This window comes from Dendrobium catenatum, unplaced genomic scaffold, assembly GCF_001605985.2.
Source record: "Dendrobium catenatum unplaced genomic scaffold, ASM160598v2 original_scaffold_268208, whole genome shotgun sequence".
Lineage (NCBI taxonomy): Eukaryota > Viridiplantae > Streptophyta > Magnoliopsida > Asparagales > Orchidaceae > Dendrobium > Dendrobium catenatum.
In genome coordinates, this window is record NW_021586606.1 from 223,402 (window position 1) to 242,542 (window position 19,141).

General features: G+C 35.3%; 1 protein-coding gene across 6 annotated transcripts in view; it reads right to left on the bottom strand.

Moving 5' to 3' along the window:
* Positions 1-6,150: 6,150 nt before the first annotated feature.
* Positions 6,151-19,141, bottom strand: part of LOC110098539 (U-box domain-containing protein 44) — a 17,290-nt gene continuing 4,299 nt past the window's right edge. The window contains exons 2-6 of one of the 6 annotated variants that reach the window (XR_003699930.1): positions 9,386-9,986; positions 8,991-9,303; positions 6,862-8,474; positions 6,358-6,393; positions 6,169-6,268 (exon numbers count right to left, since the gene is read on the bottom strand). Coding sequence is in view for 4 of the 6 variants with exons in the window: in XM_020825401.2 (XP_020681060.1) it covers positions 6,895-8,474; positions 8,991-9,303; positions 9,386-9,958 (2,466 nt within the window). In the remaining 2 variants the exon portion in view is untranslated. Of the gene's footprint in view, positions 6,405-6,626; positions 8,475-8,990; positions 9,304-9,385; positions 9,987-19,141 lie in introns of those variants that run through there. The other 5 variants (XR_002303353.2, XM_020825401.2, XM_020825400.2 and 2 more) reach the window with 5 other exon arrangements.

Genomic DNA, 19,141 nt, shown 5'->3' on the forward strand with positions numbered 1-19,141 from the left:
ATTAGAGGATGCAAATTGAAGATCTTTTGTATCAGAAGAAGTTGCATTTACCGTTGGAAGGAATCACCAATAAGCCGGATTCAATGACTATAGAGAAGTCATAGATTCTTTACCAAATAACCTTAGGTTTGATTCAACTTTCACTTTCCTTGTCTATTATCTTCAGCATTATAAATGAGATTACTACAGTCGATCTCATGGTTGTACTGACTAAGATGTATCAGAAGCTGTTGGCCTCAAAAAAAAGTGTTCTTGGTGAAGAAGTTATTCGATTAAACAACACTTAATGCAGAGCACCTGAATAATCTGAACACTGTGATGAGTCAGTTGTGTTAACTTGGCATCAAGTTTGATAATGAGGTGAGAGCGTTGTTGCTGTTACCTTCATTGCCAGATAGTTCGAATGGGTTGGTTATTGCTGTGAATAACTCTTCAGGGAGTTCAAAGTTGAACTTTGAGGACATTATGGAGTTAGTACTTAATGAAAAGGTTTGTAGGAAGGTGACCAAGAATCTTCGTTGAAGCTAGAGAAAGGGATTTAGATAAAAATACTAGTAGATGAAGATCGAAATAAAAGAGAAGAAAATCTACTTCATGTAGAGTAAAAGTTGTGTGCTGGAACTATGAAAAGAAGGATCACTTGAAGAATGGATGTATTGTTCCAAAGAAGGCTAACGATGGAGGTCAAGATAAAAGTCACTCGATAAATGTATCTATGGTAAAGTTTCAATTAGATTCTCTGATTTTGTCTCTGGATAATTTTAAATCTTAGGTTATAAATTCAAATGTTTTATTTCATGCAAGTCCTAATAAGGGCATTCAAGAACTACACTTAAGGTGATCTGGGCAAAGTGTATATGGGAGATAATAAGCCCTGCAACATTATAGGACAAAACGATGTTGATATCAGAATGCTATATGAGTCAACTTGGAGACTGAAAGATGTTAGGCATGTTTCTTGTCTGAAGAGAAATTTTGTTTCTATGAGTCAGCTTGTAAACTCAGGCCATGTGACATTATTCAAAAGAGATTCATGTAAGGTGACAAAAGGAGCTATTGTTATAGCCCGTGACAGTATTGAAGGTAGCTTGTATGTTATCAACAAAAGATCAAAATTCATTAGAGTAGCTGATTCAGATGTTAATGGGGGTCTGGCACCATAGTTTGGTCATATGAGTAAAAAAAGCATGCATTCACTTCTTACTAGAGGAAAGCATCTTGGCTTAGTATTTATATTTTTAAGAAATTTATGTATACGGCAAGCAACATAGAGTGAATTTTTCAAAGACAAGTTCAAAGGTGAAGTTAAAGAAGTTAGAGTTAGTGTATACTAAAGTATGAGATCCTTCCCCAATTTCTTCTATAAGAGGATATTTATATTTTGTCATTTTTAATGATGATCATGACAGAAAGGTATAGGTGTACTTCTTAAAACATAAGTTAAATGTGTTTGATGTTTTCAAGAAGTGAAAGCATATGATTGAGAATGAGACAAGTTTAAAACTGAAGTGTCTCTGATTAGAAAATGGTGCGAGTATCATGATAAGAACTGCAAGAAGTATATGCTTTGAATTAGACCAGGCATAAGTTCACGGTTCCAAGAACATCATAGCATAATAGTATTACAAACTGCATGAATAAAACTATCACTGAGCATGCCAAAAGCATGAGACAACATATTAGTCTACCCAAGCAGTTCTGAGCAAACCCAGTGAATACTGTCATTTATTTGAACAATCGTGGACCGTCAATTCTTCTGAATGAGGGATTACCTGAGCAAGTATGGAGTGTCAAAGAGATAAGTTTATCTCACCTTAAAATTTTTTGTTGGTCATCCTATATTCATATTGATGAATGATCTAGAAGTAAGCTTGATCCAATATTTATCAGGTATACATTTATTGGATATAACTCAAATGAATTTAAATAAAAAATTGGAATTATCAGAAATTCACCAGGAGCAAGTAATGTTACATTCAGGGCAATTTGATTGACAATTTGGTATTTGGTTGGATGAAAAAGAAATCCAAAATAAAATAAATATAATGTAAACCTTTCTAGTTTATTTTTTAGGAAAATCAAATTCGGCCAATTTTGGGTTAGAACAGTTTACACCGCAAGAAAGCTTGCTTGATCGCCTCCAAACGCCTCCTGCCACCACCGCTACCCGCCTCCACCCTCCTCCGGCCACCACCACTGCGCCCCCCTGGCCGCCACTGTGGGTCTCCGAAAGGGTTCCGCTCGTGTGGTTCGAATGCAAAGGGTACGATCACACTATCCCGTAGGACAAAATGGTCGTAAGCCTTTACAATCGACACAAGCAGACCGATGGAAGAACAGATGGAGTTATAGATACGATTAGCCATGGAGGATAGCGGGTTTTCACCTACGCACCTCATGGATAATAATATACATAACCCAAAAGTTCACGAGATTTCCCCCATTCGATACATCAGCTCGAATGAGGTTTATTTGATTGTGGGGATCGGTTTACTACGGGCGCAACTATTTCAAACCCAAAAAAAAAAAAAAACTCATTCATTTGCATTTACCTTACATTCATCTAAACAACTCAAAGTATTTCTTTTACACTACATTTCTTTCACACAACATTCCTTTTTAACCAACCAAACAACCCCTCAATGAAAATGAAAATAAAATGTACAAGAATAGGAACGAGACTCCTAGAGATTTTTACAAATATATAAGGATGCAACTTGAACTTAACTCAATAAGACAATAAACTAAAAGTACAAATAAAAAATATTAATATCAAAAACATTATCTTCACAACAACACTTTCAAAATATCATTTTTAAAACATACAATCCCCAATTAACATGCCAACCACCAGCCTACACCAATCAATGGAAAAAAGTACAATATTCATTAAATAACAATGTGGGTATCACTACATGCAAGAGTGTCAAGATGTGGAAGTATAAGAATCCTCTAGAGTCTTGAATTGTAGAATTCAACAATAACAACATCAATTTTTTATTCCACTATGTGGGGTCTGCTATATGAATTCTTTTTCTTCATTGTGTCATGTTAAGAGTCAAGTGTTCACTTAAATCTAATAAAAAAGGTTATTTCTAATATTTTCTTACCAAGTCTTTTTAGATCTACATCAACCTCTCTAACATAGGTCAAATCTAATACATCTAGTCTCCTAACTACTAGGTCATCAGAAGGTCGACAATTTATATGACCAAACCATCTAAGGCGACTCTTTATTCTTATCTACCACTGGAGCTACTCCAACCTTCACGTATATGCTCATTGTGTATTCTATCTCTAAGAGTAAAGCCACTCATCCACCTGAGCATCCTTATCTCTGCAACACTTAATTTAATTTTAAAATTCTCTTTTAATGACCAACATTTTGCACTATAAAGCATTGCAGGTCTCAATTTGAGGGGTGCATTTCTATCAAACAATAGGTCAGATGCATTTCTCCACTTTAAACGTCGAACTTGAATTCTACTAACAATATCCCCATTTATTTCACCATCACTCTAGACAACAGACATGGGATATCTAAAACGCGTACTCTTATCAATGACTTAATTGTTCAAAATCACAACCCCCACTAGATTTATTATTACTAAAATTACACTCAATGTATTCAGTTTCAGATCTACTTAAATAATAACCTTTATAATTTAAAGTTGACCTCCATAATTCAAGTTTACCTTCAACTCCCTCTCTAAAATTATCAATAAGAAGAATATCATCAACAAAAAGCATGCACCATGGTACATTCTCTTGCAAATATTTAGTAAGAATATTATGACTAAAGCAAAAAAGATATGGGCTTAAAACTGATCCTTGATGTAAACCAACTTAAATAAGAAAATACTTGGTCAAACATCCTTGTGTTTAAACACAAGTAACATCTCCTGCATACATATTCTTAATGACTTAGTATAAGCATTATTAACCATTTTATAAAACTTTACATAACACTTCTCTTGAAAATTTATCATAAGTTTTATCTAAATCAATAAATATCATATGTAGATCCTCCTTATTCTCTCTATACTTCTCCATCAAACCTCTCAATAAATGTATACCTTCCATGGTAGACCTATTCGGCATAAATCCAAATTGATTTTGAGAAACATTAGCATCATGTCGTAACCTAAACTCGATAACTCTCTCCCATAGTTTTAAAGTATAATTATAACACATTAACTTAATTCATCTACAATTCGCACACTCTTATGCATTACCGTTATTCTTAAAAATAAAAATCAACAAACTCCTTCACTGATTTGGCATATTTTGTCTTCAAAATAATATTAAAATTTTTGTAAGCCAAAAAATTCCTTTATTTCTAAAGCATTTTCACACCTTTATTGGAATATCATTGATTCCAATAGCTTTTTCACATTTCATTTTTTTAAAGTCTAACTTCGGTTTTAATAATACGACGACAAAAACAAAATTATCTATTTTCATTTAGGGCGCTAAGGTCACTAAATTCAATCGTATTTTCATAATTTTTATTGAAAATCTTATCAAAATATCTCATCCATATTTATTGAATATCTTTTTCTAATAAAAATATTTCTTTATGTTCATCCTTAATGAACTTCACTTGAACTAAATCTTCATTTCTCATATCTCTTTATTTGGTTAATTTATACATATATCTTTCGCTCCTTAAAATCTAATATATTATATAAATCACATAATTTTTTTTTGTACTCCTTACGAATCTCTTTATATCTTTCCCAATTTTTTGAATTTTTATTTCTAAAACAAAGCTTCTTATTTTTTATCTTTTCTTGTACATTGTAACACCACCAACTATTTTTATTATTATGAGCTTTTCTTTTGAATACTTCAAGCACATCCTTTGCAAAATTCTTAATAGTATAAGATATTTTTTTCCACATAACATTAACTTCTTTATGTACAGTCAGAATCTTAACATTTTGAATTTTAATCTCAAAAATATTTTTGTTAGTATTTTTCAAATGCCCCCATCTAATCCCAGGATAACATTTTATTTTATTTTTCACATTCTAACACTTCAACTTGAAGTTCAAAACTAATAAGCGATGATGTGTACATAAACTTTTACTCGGAATAACTTTAAAATCTTTGCAATCTAAACAATGTATTTTTCTTATAAGAAAATATTCAATTTGAGTTTTACTATATCCATTCTTAAAGTGATGAGATGCTCCACTCTTTTTTTAAATAACATGTTAGAAATTATAAAATTATAAGCTAGAAAAAAATCTAATATGGTCCTACCACCTTCATTAGTTGCTCCAAATGCATAACCACCATGAAAGCTTTTAAAATCTTCTACCTCTCTACCAATATGTTCATTTAAATTTTCTTCAAAAAATCTCTTTTTTTAAGAGATATATTTTGTATTAGTTCTTCTAATTATTTCAAATTTTTAAATTTGAACACATATTCAAACCTACTTAAGGAGCATAAGCACTTATAATATTAATAATCTTAATATCAATAATAATCTTTAAAATTATAATTCTATCACAAATTCTATTAATTTCTACAACATTATCCTTCAAACTCTTATCTATAATCACACCTACATCATTTCTAATATGACTCCTACCTGAAAATCATAGTTTAAATCCAAAAACTATCACTGTGAATTGTAGAATTCACATTGGAAAAATAAATCAGCAAAATTTTAAGTAATAAAAAGATTTACTTGTCCAAAACTACAAGCTCAGGACTAAACAAACACTTGAAAGCTTTTTTTCTTAATCTGAATACATGCTCTTCAAGACTGGTCACCTTACATCTACCTAAAAGTGATTTGAAAAGTATGCATGCTGCCACATGTACCGAGCGTTCATGAATTCAGAAAGATACACGAGGGAGATGACATACTTAGGCTTCGTTTGAGACTGCTTTTTTATTACTTCTCAAAACAGTTTTTTAGCATAAAAATTTTAATTTTGTACTAAAAAACTGCTTTAAGAAGCAGCAAGAAAGCCGTCCCAAACGAAGCCTTAGTCTATTTACCACGTTCATGTCCGTCGAATGGTTTAATATTGGTTGAATTCTTGACCTATTCCAGAATTTCTTTGTATTTGTTAAATATAACAATTCTAGACAATATACAAATAATCCAAAAATTTGTGCAATGTCAGAGCATATAAAACATACAACAAATCAAGCATACAGTGAGTTCTCGGTACAACTTTGATGTAGACGGTACATTACAACCGCTTTAAGCAGCCTCAAAACATCTGAGAAATAAAAGAAGGCATGCCTGGACATACTGAATTAATTAAAATGGCTTCTTAACTCACGCAAAAAACAACATTATTAATAGGAACTATAATATTCTAAGCATCTTACAATCATAATCCCATCTCTTGTTGGCTTCAACAGGTCCTCCAGAAAAGCTCAAAAGAAAAGACATAAAATTATTAGAGAAATGAAAGCAAGTAGATTATAATCCGATCATTTGCCACAAAACTAGAATAACAAGCATTTCTGAATGAAATTAAACACAAGTGATATGGATCTATCCAACAAATGGCTAAATTTTCCATAGTGTCTCTACAAAATCCCAAGGTGAATAGTAGTAGGGTCATAATTAAATAAAAAGGTGACAATCTAAACAAATAGAAGTTTAGAAATATATTTCTTTCCCTACCCAGATCATAAATCTAATCCAGTAAATTTTATTGACTAACATAAACAATCACCTCAATGCTCACGTGAAAAAAAAAAATCTTGAACAAATCATGAGCATTATGAACAACGAAGGAATCCGTTCTCAATATTTAAAACAAAACCAGAATCAAAGTAACCTAGACCCAAAACAAAAAGATATATAAAAAAATCATAAATACATACCACAAAAACCAAGCTTCTGCCCACCCCTACTAATCAAATTCCAACCTTGGGAAATATTGCAGAGAAATTAGGCAACTTGTCAACATGCTTTAATGCCCGTTCTGCAATTTGCCTGGTTCGATAGTCACCGTGGCGGAAAGCTTCAACCAGAGCTGTACCCACATTCTGATCTCCTGAGATCTCATAAGCAATATCCTCCGTCCTCAGAATCCTCTCCACTGCCCACACAGCCCGCTGCCTTAGTACGTCAGTTCGATTTTCCAGTAGGACCTCAAGTATTGGTTTAATCCCTTCGGCTTCACAAAGAACAAGTACTCCTTGCTCAATATCCACCCCATCATCCAACAGAGTACATAGTGCAGCTAATGCGGCCTCCACCACCTTCTCATTGTTGTGGTCAAGACAAGCCACCAATTTCTCGACCGCCTTCCCCTCCAGTAAACAGAAGCTCTCCTTTATAGAGCAGCGCCCACGGTGGACCTGGCATAGCCCAGTCACAACTTGCTGTTTACTGAAACAAGGAAATACTGAAGCACAGAACCCTGGTTCCGGAGGCTCTGGTACTTTTGTCAAATGTTTCGACTGCTTTGAAAGATTCTTCAATGCCAAAGCAGAAACCATCTGCACTTTATCTATACCATTAGTTTGAAGGAGATCTACGAAGAGTGCTGCAAGGTTTTGTTCCTGGGCAAGGGCTATAAGTTCAGTTTCATTCTCCAATAGAAATGTAAACCTAGAGAGGACCCTAACTAGCCCTTCAAGATAAGGGGTGACAAACCGGCCTCCCCGAATGCAACCATGTCGGATCTTCATAACTTTGGAAATGATAATCGAAAAGGCTTCTTCAGCAAGAAGTCGCCTTGTCAGACCTGAATCTCCCTCTGGAAGTTCAGCTAAGAATCCAATCGCAGCTGCTTGTTCCTCTGTAATCCCATTGTCTTCTGAGAAAACTCTAATCAAACAACCAAGCTGGCCGGCAGTGCCCTGCAGGGCATCTGAAAGTTCCTGACCCATGAAAGGAGAGATATTATGCAGCAACTTTATTGAAGCCATGCGGATATCTCTATGAGGAGTTTCAATAAACTGTATGAGACTGATGGTAGCACCAGAGCTCTTGATGGCCGAAACAATTTTTAGGACAGTTGTGGAAGAGCTTGTGAGCCCCACAAGTACCTGTAAGAGCTGGCATTCAATTGCAGGACCAGTGTTGCTAATAAGATGAAGAAGATTGTGGACAATATCCTCAGAGACTAGAGTTTGTTGACCTTGATCAAGTAGAGTGGATTCAAAGCATGCACCTGATGCAACAATGTTTGCAAGTACAGTAGCAGATACCTCTTTCAGCCTCATTGGAAGTTGGTTAACTCCAACAGTGAAGAGGTCCTTGAGAAGAGGAGGTAGGATACCGGCTTGGATAAGTATCTTAGCACTTGCCTCATGTGATGAGATCTGATTTAGTGCCTTAAGTGCAGCCTCTCTAGCCTGCTTACTCCCACACTTCATGACATCAACAAGAGCAGAACCAGCAGTTTGGGCTACAAAGATCTTGACATCATTGCTTAAAACAAGATCCCCCAAGCATTCTGCCATGGATAGCTGCGTCTCAGGTGAACCTACAGCCCAAAACAAATTTCTTTCAAAAAAACTGAATGTTAACACCTTTGATGCCTTTGACAAACTTCAAGAAATTTAAATAATTTAACAAAATTGAAAGTATCGGAAAAAAATAAGAAACGAAAAATTTGCTGACTTTGATCGTCATATTGACCAGCACTAAGGTCAACCAGCGCAACGAATAATTCTTCATGAGGTAGCTGAGAGTTGGGAAAAATTCCTATTTAATTCTACAGTTTTATAAACAATACAAAAATATGCCCAAACAGAGCAACTACCTGACATAAATAATTACAATGAATTACTCAAATTATGCTTGACGAGCGCTTACAAATATCAAAAACATAAATTGTAAAAGAGAGAAGTTGTGACATAGCATATGGATATGAGGGGAAATGTCTCCTAGGAAAATAATGTCCATAAGTCAATGTTTCATGGAAAGCCGTTATCCAGTAGCAGAAATCAGAAACCTTTGCAGACTAACATAAAAACAAGCATTATACAGATGAAATCACCTTCAAGTAAAAGTGTAAGAAGAGGTTTTAGTCTTCCACTTTCAGCCATTTGCCTAACATTCTTCTCATATTTCTCTAGATTTTCCAGCGTCTTTTCAGCTTTTTCAACAGTCAAGACATTTTCTGATTTACTACTTGATAAACCAACCAATATAAGTATAGCGCCATTGACTCCACCAATCTTTTCACAAAGAGATTCGGATTTTGAAAGTTCGTGCAACAGAGACACTGCTTCTTCTCTCTCCTGGAAGTGATCACGTGATAGAAACTTCACAATTGTTCGAACAGTATCCCCAGAAGCCATAACTTCCTGCTGTTTAATGAAGAATTAGTTAAAATAACAGAGTAAGATCATGCAAACGTCCACAAAAATTACTAGCAAACCTTTAGACAACCTTATTGTCATCATTATCTTCAACAACTACACAGAGAGTTTGCAAAGCTTTGCATCGCACTTTTCTGCTGCTACTCTTTAACATATCAGCAATCATTGGTATTAACTCAGCATTTCGGACCACATGCTTGTTTGACCTACTTTTCTTGCAAATATTCACAACATAATCTAATGCTTGTAAAATATCACCTTCTGAGGCCCCAGGACCTAGGGATCTACAGGCATTGTCAAGCTGAGCAGCTTCATTTCTTTGTGTCCATTCCTCAATGGTATGCCTCAGAGCAATGCTGGGATTGAGATCAGTGTTGCTCAGCTCTTTCAGTGTCAATGGGCAAACAGCCCTCCGCCCATTGTCCTTGCACTCTTTGAACCACCTTTCAATTGCCTCTTTCTCAAAAGTCTGCCCACTTTCTATGGTAACAGGATCTTGCATGACTTGTTTCGTCAACGGGCAGACAAATGACTCATAGATAGGCTCAATGTGCAGTTTTTCATGATAGCTCTCGTCAGAGTGTCTGCTAGCTTCATAACTTCGTATATTGGAATCGTAGCTTCCATCCCAGCTTTCAGCCATCACTTAAAAGTGTAAAATGTATAAAATCCTGCAACAAAATACAAGTTATTCGTTGTTACAGGACACCAATTACTGCACATCAGATGAAAGTTAAGAGACTCTTCTTTCAATTGAAGAGTGAAATTACATACAATAACAAAGATGAGAAAAGTTTGGGTACAATGTCAGTATTGGAGGAACTGATTTTGAGAATAGCCCTTAAGTATGCAATACTATAATATCATGGTAGGCACAGACTAAGATCTAATCATATAAAGTAGATTGCCAAAAGATAAATAATAGAGCACAACTGGCATCGTAACAATTGAAACCAATTTCATGGAATGACTGCTATGAAAATCATCATTTTGCATATCTTATATTAGCTTTCATACCAAAAACTAAAAATTCAAATGATAAAGATAGTGTATGGATGAAATAGCAGCCAACAGAGCTGCTGAGGAGAGACATATCGGACTGTCATCAAACAAATGTATATATTAATTATCATAATTCATGAACCAGTCCTTGAAACACAGAATAAATCATTTCATGAAAGACAACGTTGTTAAAAATGGAACGTGCCATGTGTTAAATATCACATATGGTTAATAAAAACTTTCAAAACCATAATTAGAAAAAAAACTAGTTTTGTATTATCGAGGCATAATTTAGAAAGTTAATAGAGATTTACAAAAGCAATGCCTAAACCTGGAGATGACTAATGATAGCGCAATGCCATAGATGATTTTGTGAAGGAATGGAATGGTGTATTTGACAAGCTGAAGTTGTATTTAAAAGACATGACAAGCAGTTCTAAAATTAACTTACATTGGCCTCACTTGCAACATTGGCTTCACTTGGAGTATACATCATCATTTCACATAAGAAATTGTTAAATAGAACCTACAACTGTTGTTTCCTACATTTTCCTTATCCAAAAACACTTGAGTAGGTCAAAAATACCATTACATGTAACATTCAACATATGAATAAAGCCGATCCCAATGATAAGAATTGGTTAACATACAACAGTACAACGCTACGACGCTGTGCACCCGACCACTGTGGTGTTGTTTTGTTTAATTGGAGGCAAACAAAGAGCATAGCACAGGGCGCAACGACTCGGGCAGGGGATAGAAAGTGAAGTGTTACGGTGCTCCAAACCCCATTATTGCGGCGCTCAAGACCCCGACGCTACAGCGCTATTAGACAAACTGGAGATAGAGATTGGAGTGTTGTGGCACTGCTAGGCGGGCTGAGCAATTTTCTTTATCATTTTTCACTATAAAAATTAGGAGAAATAAATACAGATCTCTCTTCTCTCTCACTCTCTTCTGGCTGCTCTTCTCACAAGGACCATTCTAACACTCAAAACACAAGAAAAAATCAAGTTAATAACACAAATGGACACCACCCTTCAGAAAAACAAGAAAGAAAACTATCTGATCCGCCTCGCAGTGCTGCGGCACTCAAGCCTCTATCCCCATGATGTTGTAGCACTCAAACCCGCAGCTCTGCGGCACTACATAGTGTTGCGGCACCAAGTCTAGAGCACTGCGGTGTTTTGCCCTTTGTCGTTTCTCCCGGCAAACTCTAAAATGTCAGAGCACTCGAGAACACAGCGTCGGGGCGCTCAGGTACACAACGTCGAAGTATTGTACATAAAATATTTCGGGTACAAAGCACTCGAACCCAAGCAGGGGGAGGACCCCCCGCACTCCCCAACGAGCATAACAAATTGAACTGAGGTCCAAAGCAACAGTACAATCCAATTGATCAACACAATCATATTCCACATAAAACTAACAAGATGTGCACTTACAGGGCAAATTGTATCAAATTTTCTCCAAATTCATCTCTTCTTCTTTTCTTTAATTTTTATTTATTTTTTTGCATGGGAATCTTGATTCATTACAAATAAACACTCCAAATTAAAAGGAAACAATTATGTTCAACTCAGAAAAATGGAAAGTTAAGAATATAAAGGAATAAATATGGATTTGCAATGGTAAACCTCAATGCATGACTCGAAATTTGGAAGCAGAGAACTAGCAAACCTCCTCCAGCAGGAAATCTTCTTTGCAGGTTTCATAAAGATCAAACTAGATTAATGTGTAACGCAATTGATGTGAAAAAGAATGAATTACATGCTCCTATTACATTAAGTTATGCCTATGAAAGCTCCTGACAGCAGTCTTCTTCATCCACCAGAAGTTGAACAGCTTAATTTATTTTGGAATCAATACATCCACATTATGCTTTTCCATGAAGTGATAATGCCTTAGTATTTAAAAGGTTTACCCCTTCATGTTGACCTCGTTTTTGTCCTGATTCGTCATCGACTGTGTTTTATTGTGTTGATCGAGCCTCATCGAGCCCGATCCGATTCGAACCGACTTAATTTGAGTTCGATTTATTTTATCCTATTTTATTGAATTAATTTTGGTCGAGTCGAGGCGAGTTCGAGTTGACCCGGATCGAACCAAACCTTAATCGATTTTGAACTTGATTTCGGCCCCATGGGTTTAGCTAAGCCCTAATCAAAGCTTGATTGTTTTTTTTTTTTGAGCCAATTGGAGTCCCACCGTTGGATCAAGAATTTGATCGGACGGCTCTCTCTCTCACACCCGAATTCTCCCTTGATGCCCTAATTGAGGCCAAAAGCCTCCATCTCGCTCCCAGTCCCCTCCCGTTCGTGAATCAGAGAAGAGGCCGAAGCCCCCACGCCGCTCTCCCTCTTCCCGATTCTCGGTTTTGGATACAAAGGGGACGGAGCTCCCTTGCTCCCGACTCTCTTCTGGTTCGTGAGATACCCAACGCCAAAGCCCCCTCTTTCCGCCTCTTCTCGGTTCGCACGAAGTCAGGCCGAGCTCCCTTCTCCCTAGTCACTGGTTTGCGAACCATAGGAGCGACCAAAGCATTCCTCACACCTCCTGGTTCGTGATTGCAAGTGCGGGCTGAAGTTGCCTCTCCCTAGTCTTGCCCGACGTTCTGCCCTAGTCAAGCCTCTTCCCTCGGCTCTCTTGCGGGAAGACCAGGCCGGACGTCCACCTTTCCTTCTCGCACCCGAAGCCCTAGACGGAACCGATTCCTTGCTCCCGTCCGACCCCCAGGACCGAACCCGACGGCTGGACCGACCCAAACTGCAAGATGAGTATATTCCCTTCTCTTCCTCCTTCTTCCCCTTTTCCTTCTACCTTCTCCTTAATGTCATTTACACTCATTTTTGGGTATAAGCAATGAAACAGGTTCTATATTCCCTAAGAAAATCTGAGAAAATTTTATGATATTGAGTTGAATACCACCATACAAATGCTTTGGATTTTGAGTATCATGTTATAAGAGCAAGTTTCTTGATTTTTGATGACGATGTGAATCTTACATGCAAGTTGTGTTCCTTATAAATAATTAAATTCAGTTCTTTTATACGATGAGCTATATTGGATGAGTTAGTACTTATTTTGATAAGATAACATCAAGTGGAATATTGGTATTGGCCACCCTCACTCCTAAAACAGAGAATGATATTTTACCTTAGCCATTTCTTTTTGAAGCAGTGGAGAGGTAATCTGATGGATTTGGCATTTGATAAAAAAAAAAAAAAACGACAGTCATTGGAGAAATTAATTCATTCTATGTTTAAAAGAAATCTTTCAAACCTTAAACATTTGTTTGCTGACCGATTGGATTCAATGATTATAGCAATTGTGATGATTCAATGAAAAGAGTTCTGGTTATATTGGGAGATCATGTATATGCTTATGCTGGGATACTGCATTCACATTCGATATCAAGGGTTTGTGGATTTGTTTGGGTTGTGGTTTTATTGCTTAAATTATGGTGTTTTATGAGCTTTCCTATTATTGTTGGTTAAAAAAAAGAGTTGCTATGCTTCTATGATTGTTAGACATGGATTGCATTGAGCTACTTGATTCAAAATGCAATGATTGTGTTTTAGTAAATATATTTAGAAGGGTGTGGCTCAATCACGATCTCTTTCATGCTAAAGTTTCGAGTGAAATGGGAAGAGATTACACCATTCGTGATTAATTAAGTATGTGGATGAGCATAGTTATGAATTTAGTTACTTGATGGAATATGTGTGGAATTGAAGGTCATTCCTTCATGAATTTGTTTCTTTTATTCAATGATTGTAGATGGATCTCGTTTTTTTTCTCTAAAAGAAAAGAAGTAAAAATGATGGGGGACTTTCTTCTTAAATTCATGTTGCATTAGATGTCTTTGTGCATTGTGTTACAAAAGATAACGAGGTGGAGGATATTTGGAATAACTCATTTCCTTTGGTGAGTATCTTACTATTTGAAATGTGAATATCATGATTTTTTTTTTTAATCTCTTGAGCTATGTTTGGTAGAAGAAGGATATATGATTTAAGTTTTGATTTGCTAAGTGGAGTATGATTGTTTTCTTCTTTCCAATATTCTGATGTTGAGTTCGAATCCTTGGCAAGTAATAGTTTTACATTTGATGATTAAAGGTTGAATTTACGAATATCATCGAAGATATCTAGTATGCTTCATATTTCGATTTGGAGAAATATATGGTCCGAATGCAAAATTGTGGGTTTTATGTTGAAGGTTTTATAAGTTATTTAGAGAAATACATGAATGTTGGGGGAAGCATTGGTTCACTTTATGTTAAAACAAAACTTGGATATGAATTTGTAAGCCTGCTAATCATGATTCATGATCTTGCATATGTATAAACATATAGAGCATTACATTGAGCCTTAATTCCAAATTTTTACATGAATAGTATTTGATGATCATGTAGAGTTTCATCAACGAGTGCTTTTGGGATTGTTATGTTAATATGCATGTGGGAGTTTGTTTGAAATAAAGTTTACTTTATAAAGGTGATTGTTTAAGCCATGACATCCTTTGATTTTTTTTACATTATTGTTGCTTATGAGAAGGTTATGTTTCGGAATTGCTATACAATGGCATAAATGCAATATTGCTGAAATTTCCCTCTAAAATTATGGAGAACAAGCCTAGAGTTCTTTGAAACAATGTGTTGAAATTCATTTCGTTGCCAAGTAGTCATTCGTTAATGACAAAGCATGTATATGAGCATATGGGTTCTTATGTTCAAGACTTTCCTTATAGCATGTTTCCTGGATTGAATACTGATCACATTTCATTGCCTTTAAGAGTTGAAGGCTTCTTTCCTTATTTGGTTAAATGGTGTCAATCTGAAAAGGGTTCTTCTTTTGGTTGTTGGAGAGAAATTTGAAAGCTTCTATTAAATTTGTCATATGCATTAGTAGCTTACTGTGATAAAATAAATATAAGATGCTTTGCAATGTTCCATGTGGAAATTAGAAAAGAGGAGCTGCACTATCACTCTTATGTGTGATATGAAATACTCCTCTCGAATTGTCGTTAGGCGATGAGATGTCTTCCATGCCCTCTTAAATCTGCATTCCTTTCTTTATTTTCTCTCTACTTGCTTAAATTCTACATGAAATTCAAAACAGCATACGCAGTAGAGGTATCATAAATGGCTTGGTGTTGAGGTATTTGCAATTTTCTTTACAAAACATTTTAAGAAGGTTGCATGCTTTATACGAAAGTTTTATGAATTTGTTTAATGTAAGAGTTTTGTGAATTTCTTTATGATTGAGAAGTTTTAGGAAATGTTTTGTATTGAAAGATTTTATGAATGGCTCTATGTTTTGAAAGCCTTATGATGAATTTTGTGAATTGTATTTTGCGAATCGTTTTATGTTGAGAAATTGGATGATTTGAGTTTCGTGAACGCTTTATAATGAGAGGTTTTATAAAACTTTCTTGTTGTAATGCTCCATGGATTCCTACCCCACTCCACATGAGAAAGAGGCACTTGATTGTTTTGTGTTAGAAGGTGTTTTGTTAGATTTTCATGTGTCGTTTCATTTGAAGTTTTTTTTTTTCATGAGTTGTTTTAGAATTCATAGCTTTATGATTAGCTTTGTGTGGTAGACTCGTTGGTGTCTTTTTTTTTTGGAACGAGGTAGTATTTCATAGGGAAGCTATCTTCATTCTTGATTGCACTTGTTTCCTAAGTGGTTTTGGGATTAGTGGGTAGTAAGATCTTGTTTTGGATTTTAAGTGAGAGGTCTATTTTGGGGATTTGTTTCTCTTTGTCGTTTGGAGTTTTGTTTAGAGGATAGGTTTAGTTGTTTGAGTTGAGTCTCATTCAAGTGTCTTAATTGGATCGTGGGGACAGTGAATGGCATTTAAACACCTTCTCTCCTATTCATATCATATTGAATGGGAGTGAATGGTGTCTTAGAGACATGCTCGACTTCGAAGAAGCATGTTCAATAACAAAATGCCAACATTCCATTTATTATTTTAGTTTCCATTCGTTCTTTCTAGCATTTTGTCGTATTTCTTTCTTCTCTTTTTCTAGCTCTTGTATTTCTACTAATTTTCTACTCATTGGCTTATTTCATTTATGAATTCCTAAATCTTTGGATACATGTGCAAATGGCTATAAGAGTTAGAAAAATACATCCTTTCGTTTCCCATAACACTAGTGATATCTAAGGACAAAAATTAAGGACTGAGTCTTAGAAAACATAAACTTAGGATGCATGTTCCTTATAGGATAGAGACATCAAAATCAAAATTTAGTGACACGTTTTCCTAGGTTTAGTTTTCTTTAACCCATTAATAATCAACCAATGAAAATTAACCTTAATTCAATGCTTGTTACATATACATGTTCTATAGATGCAATTATTGAATTTCCTATTAGCTATATTTAATTTCCTGTTAGTTACATTTTCGTTGTTTATCTACATTTCTTTTCTGAATGGCATCTACGCTCATATATATATTTCTCTGTTATCTTTTCTTGCGAGGTACATTGGAGCTTAATGATCGGGAACTAAACGGGACCATTTGCTTATAAGCTATTAAGTGGCAGCGCCACATGCAGTCAGGTATAATCTCTGCAACTTGTAAAGCAAATTCTTTTAATTATATATCGGAACTGCTTCACATCACACACTGCTTGTTAATAGGTATTCTAGTATGTTTAGGTAGCTAGCCTTAGGTTAGTTCACTGACGAAGCTTTGACCCTATAGGTCAAAGCTTGCCCCCTTTTGTGAGCCCTAGAGACCATTAGGATCATTTAGGCCTGTAGAGTAGGCCACCTACTTGTGCCATTGGGCATCGTTGTTTTCTCACACGAAGTGGGCATCGCTAGGATTTTGGCCTTTTCCAGTTTTGGGTACGATACCCCCCCCCTCCCTTTTTTTTTCTTTTTTTTTCTGTGAGCCTTAGAGATCATTATGGTCATTTAGGCCTGTAGAGTAGGCCACCTATTTGTGCTAGTGGGCACCGTTTGAATGCTTTTCTGTGCGGGTACCTTGCCTGGAGGGTACCCTTAGGGTGTGTTTATTTATTTATTTTTGTACTCTGAATGTCATGCATGCATTTGTTTTTACACACCTTACCTCACATTATGCTTCACTTACATACGGAGAGATATTATTTATCCTGCTACTTATTTTTCATTTACGCATTACAGTTCCGTGAAGCATAACGCTCAGCGACATCGAGGCTTCGCTACAGACCTCACAGGACAGACCAGCCTCGAGACAAATTTACAGCAATTTTACCTTGTGAAAAGATATATATACAATACTACACTATAACAGAAATATCCTTGAGCCCTGCGCGTCTTCCTCATCCACGATATATGCGACTTATTTATTTTTGGAATCATACATCCACTATGCTTCATGAAGTGATTAGCCTTAGTTTTATTTACCCCTTCCTTGGTATGTCTAAGGGATTTTAACATAGTTACTTTACCCCACACCCTGTACTGGCTTCTTACATGTGAAATTCAAACAGTGGCAAAGATAATAGAACATGACAAATTTTCTTGGCCATAAGCATATGAAACAGACGTTTATATAAATTATGGCATGTCATTTCTAATAGTTACAAGTTTCTACACTGCTCCTTCAGGAGCAATATAGAGAAAAAAATTAATTAATAAAAAAATATCACATCAACGGAAAAAATATGTGGATGTATAATTCTCTGCTAAAGGCTTTAGGAAGTGAACCGACCAACTGCATGACACTCCATATCAAAGGTAAATGGCAATTTCAATGGTACGCAGAGATGCAGCTTTGCTAAATCAAATTTCCTCATATGAAAAGATCCTGGTAATGTCTATGTCTCTCGTTAGAGTGAATTTAGTACCCACTCGATTATCAGTATTTGGAAACTTTAAGATAAATGGGCAGATAATAAAATAAAGTTAAACGAGATATTCTAGAAGATAGATGAGCAATTTAAATAATATGAACACAAATATTGTTTTAGAGTAAGATTTTAGATCTTAAGATTTATATGTGCATGAAGATGCTAATGTTATGATGGGAAAAATGACTAGTGGATATAAGAATATTGCAAAAGATGTGCTTGGATTCAAAAGAGAAAGACTCAATAGATAAAATAGTTTGTGAAGAATCCAAATGTGCAAAAAGATTAAAGAATAAAGAAATTTGTTATTAAAAATTGGTTTATTTTAAAAATTCTGATAAATGGAAAGTTATTTATAAAGAACTCCGTTAAGAATCTAAAAAAATCAATATATCGACTGCAAGTCCTCTTAGCTTTAGTGAGTTATATAATAGATTAGATACTAAGAGGAGAAAGATACATCGTATAAGTTACCAAGCAAAGAGATAGATTAGTAAGGTTTAGTTCAAAGTGAAGTGTATATAGGTGGAAGATCAAAAATACTTTTTTCTTAGAAATGATATTCAACCAAAGGTGGATTGAGATATTTTGCTAAAACTTTTTATGAAAATTTTGAAATAAGATTGACTATAGTGACCTTAGCACCTATGAATATAAAGATTTTTTTTTTATGCAGCGTTTATAAAATGAAATAGAATGATTTAAAGAAAAATGAAGGCGTGAAGCTGTTAGACGCTTATGATATTCAATAGAGGTGGGAATGCTAGGAAGAAATTTAAGAATTTCTTGCTTACTAAACTTTTTTAATACTATTTGAAAGACTAATAAGATGCCAATGAGTGGAGAAATGAGTGTGTTAATCCTATTATTTAAGAATAAAGTGATTGCACAATGATTGTGCGAATTATAGAGGAATTAAGTTAATGTCATACTTTAAAGCTATAGAGCGAGTTATGGAGCATAGGTTGC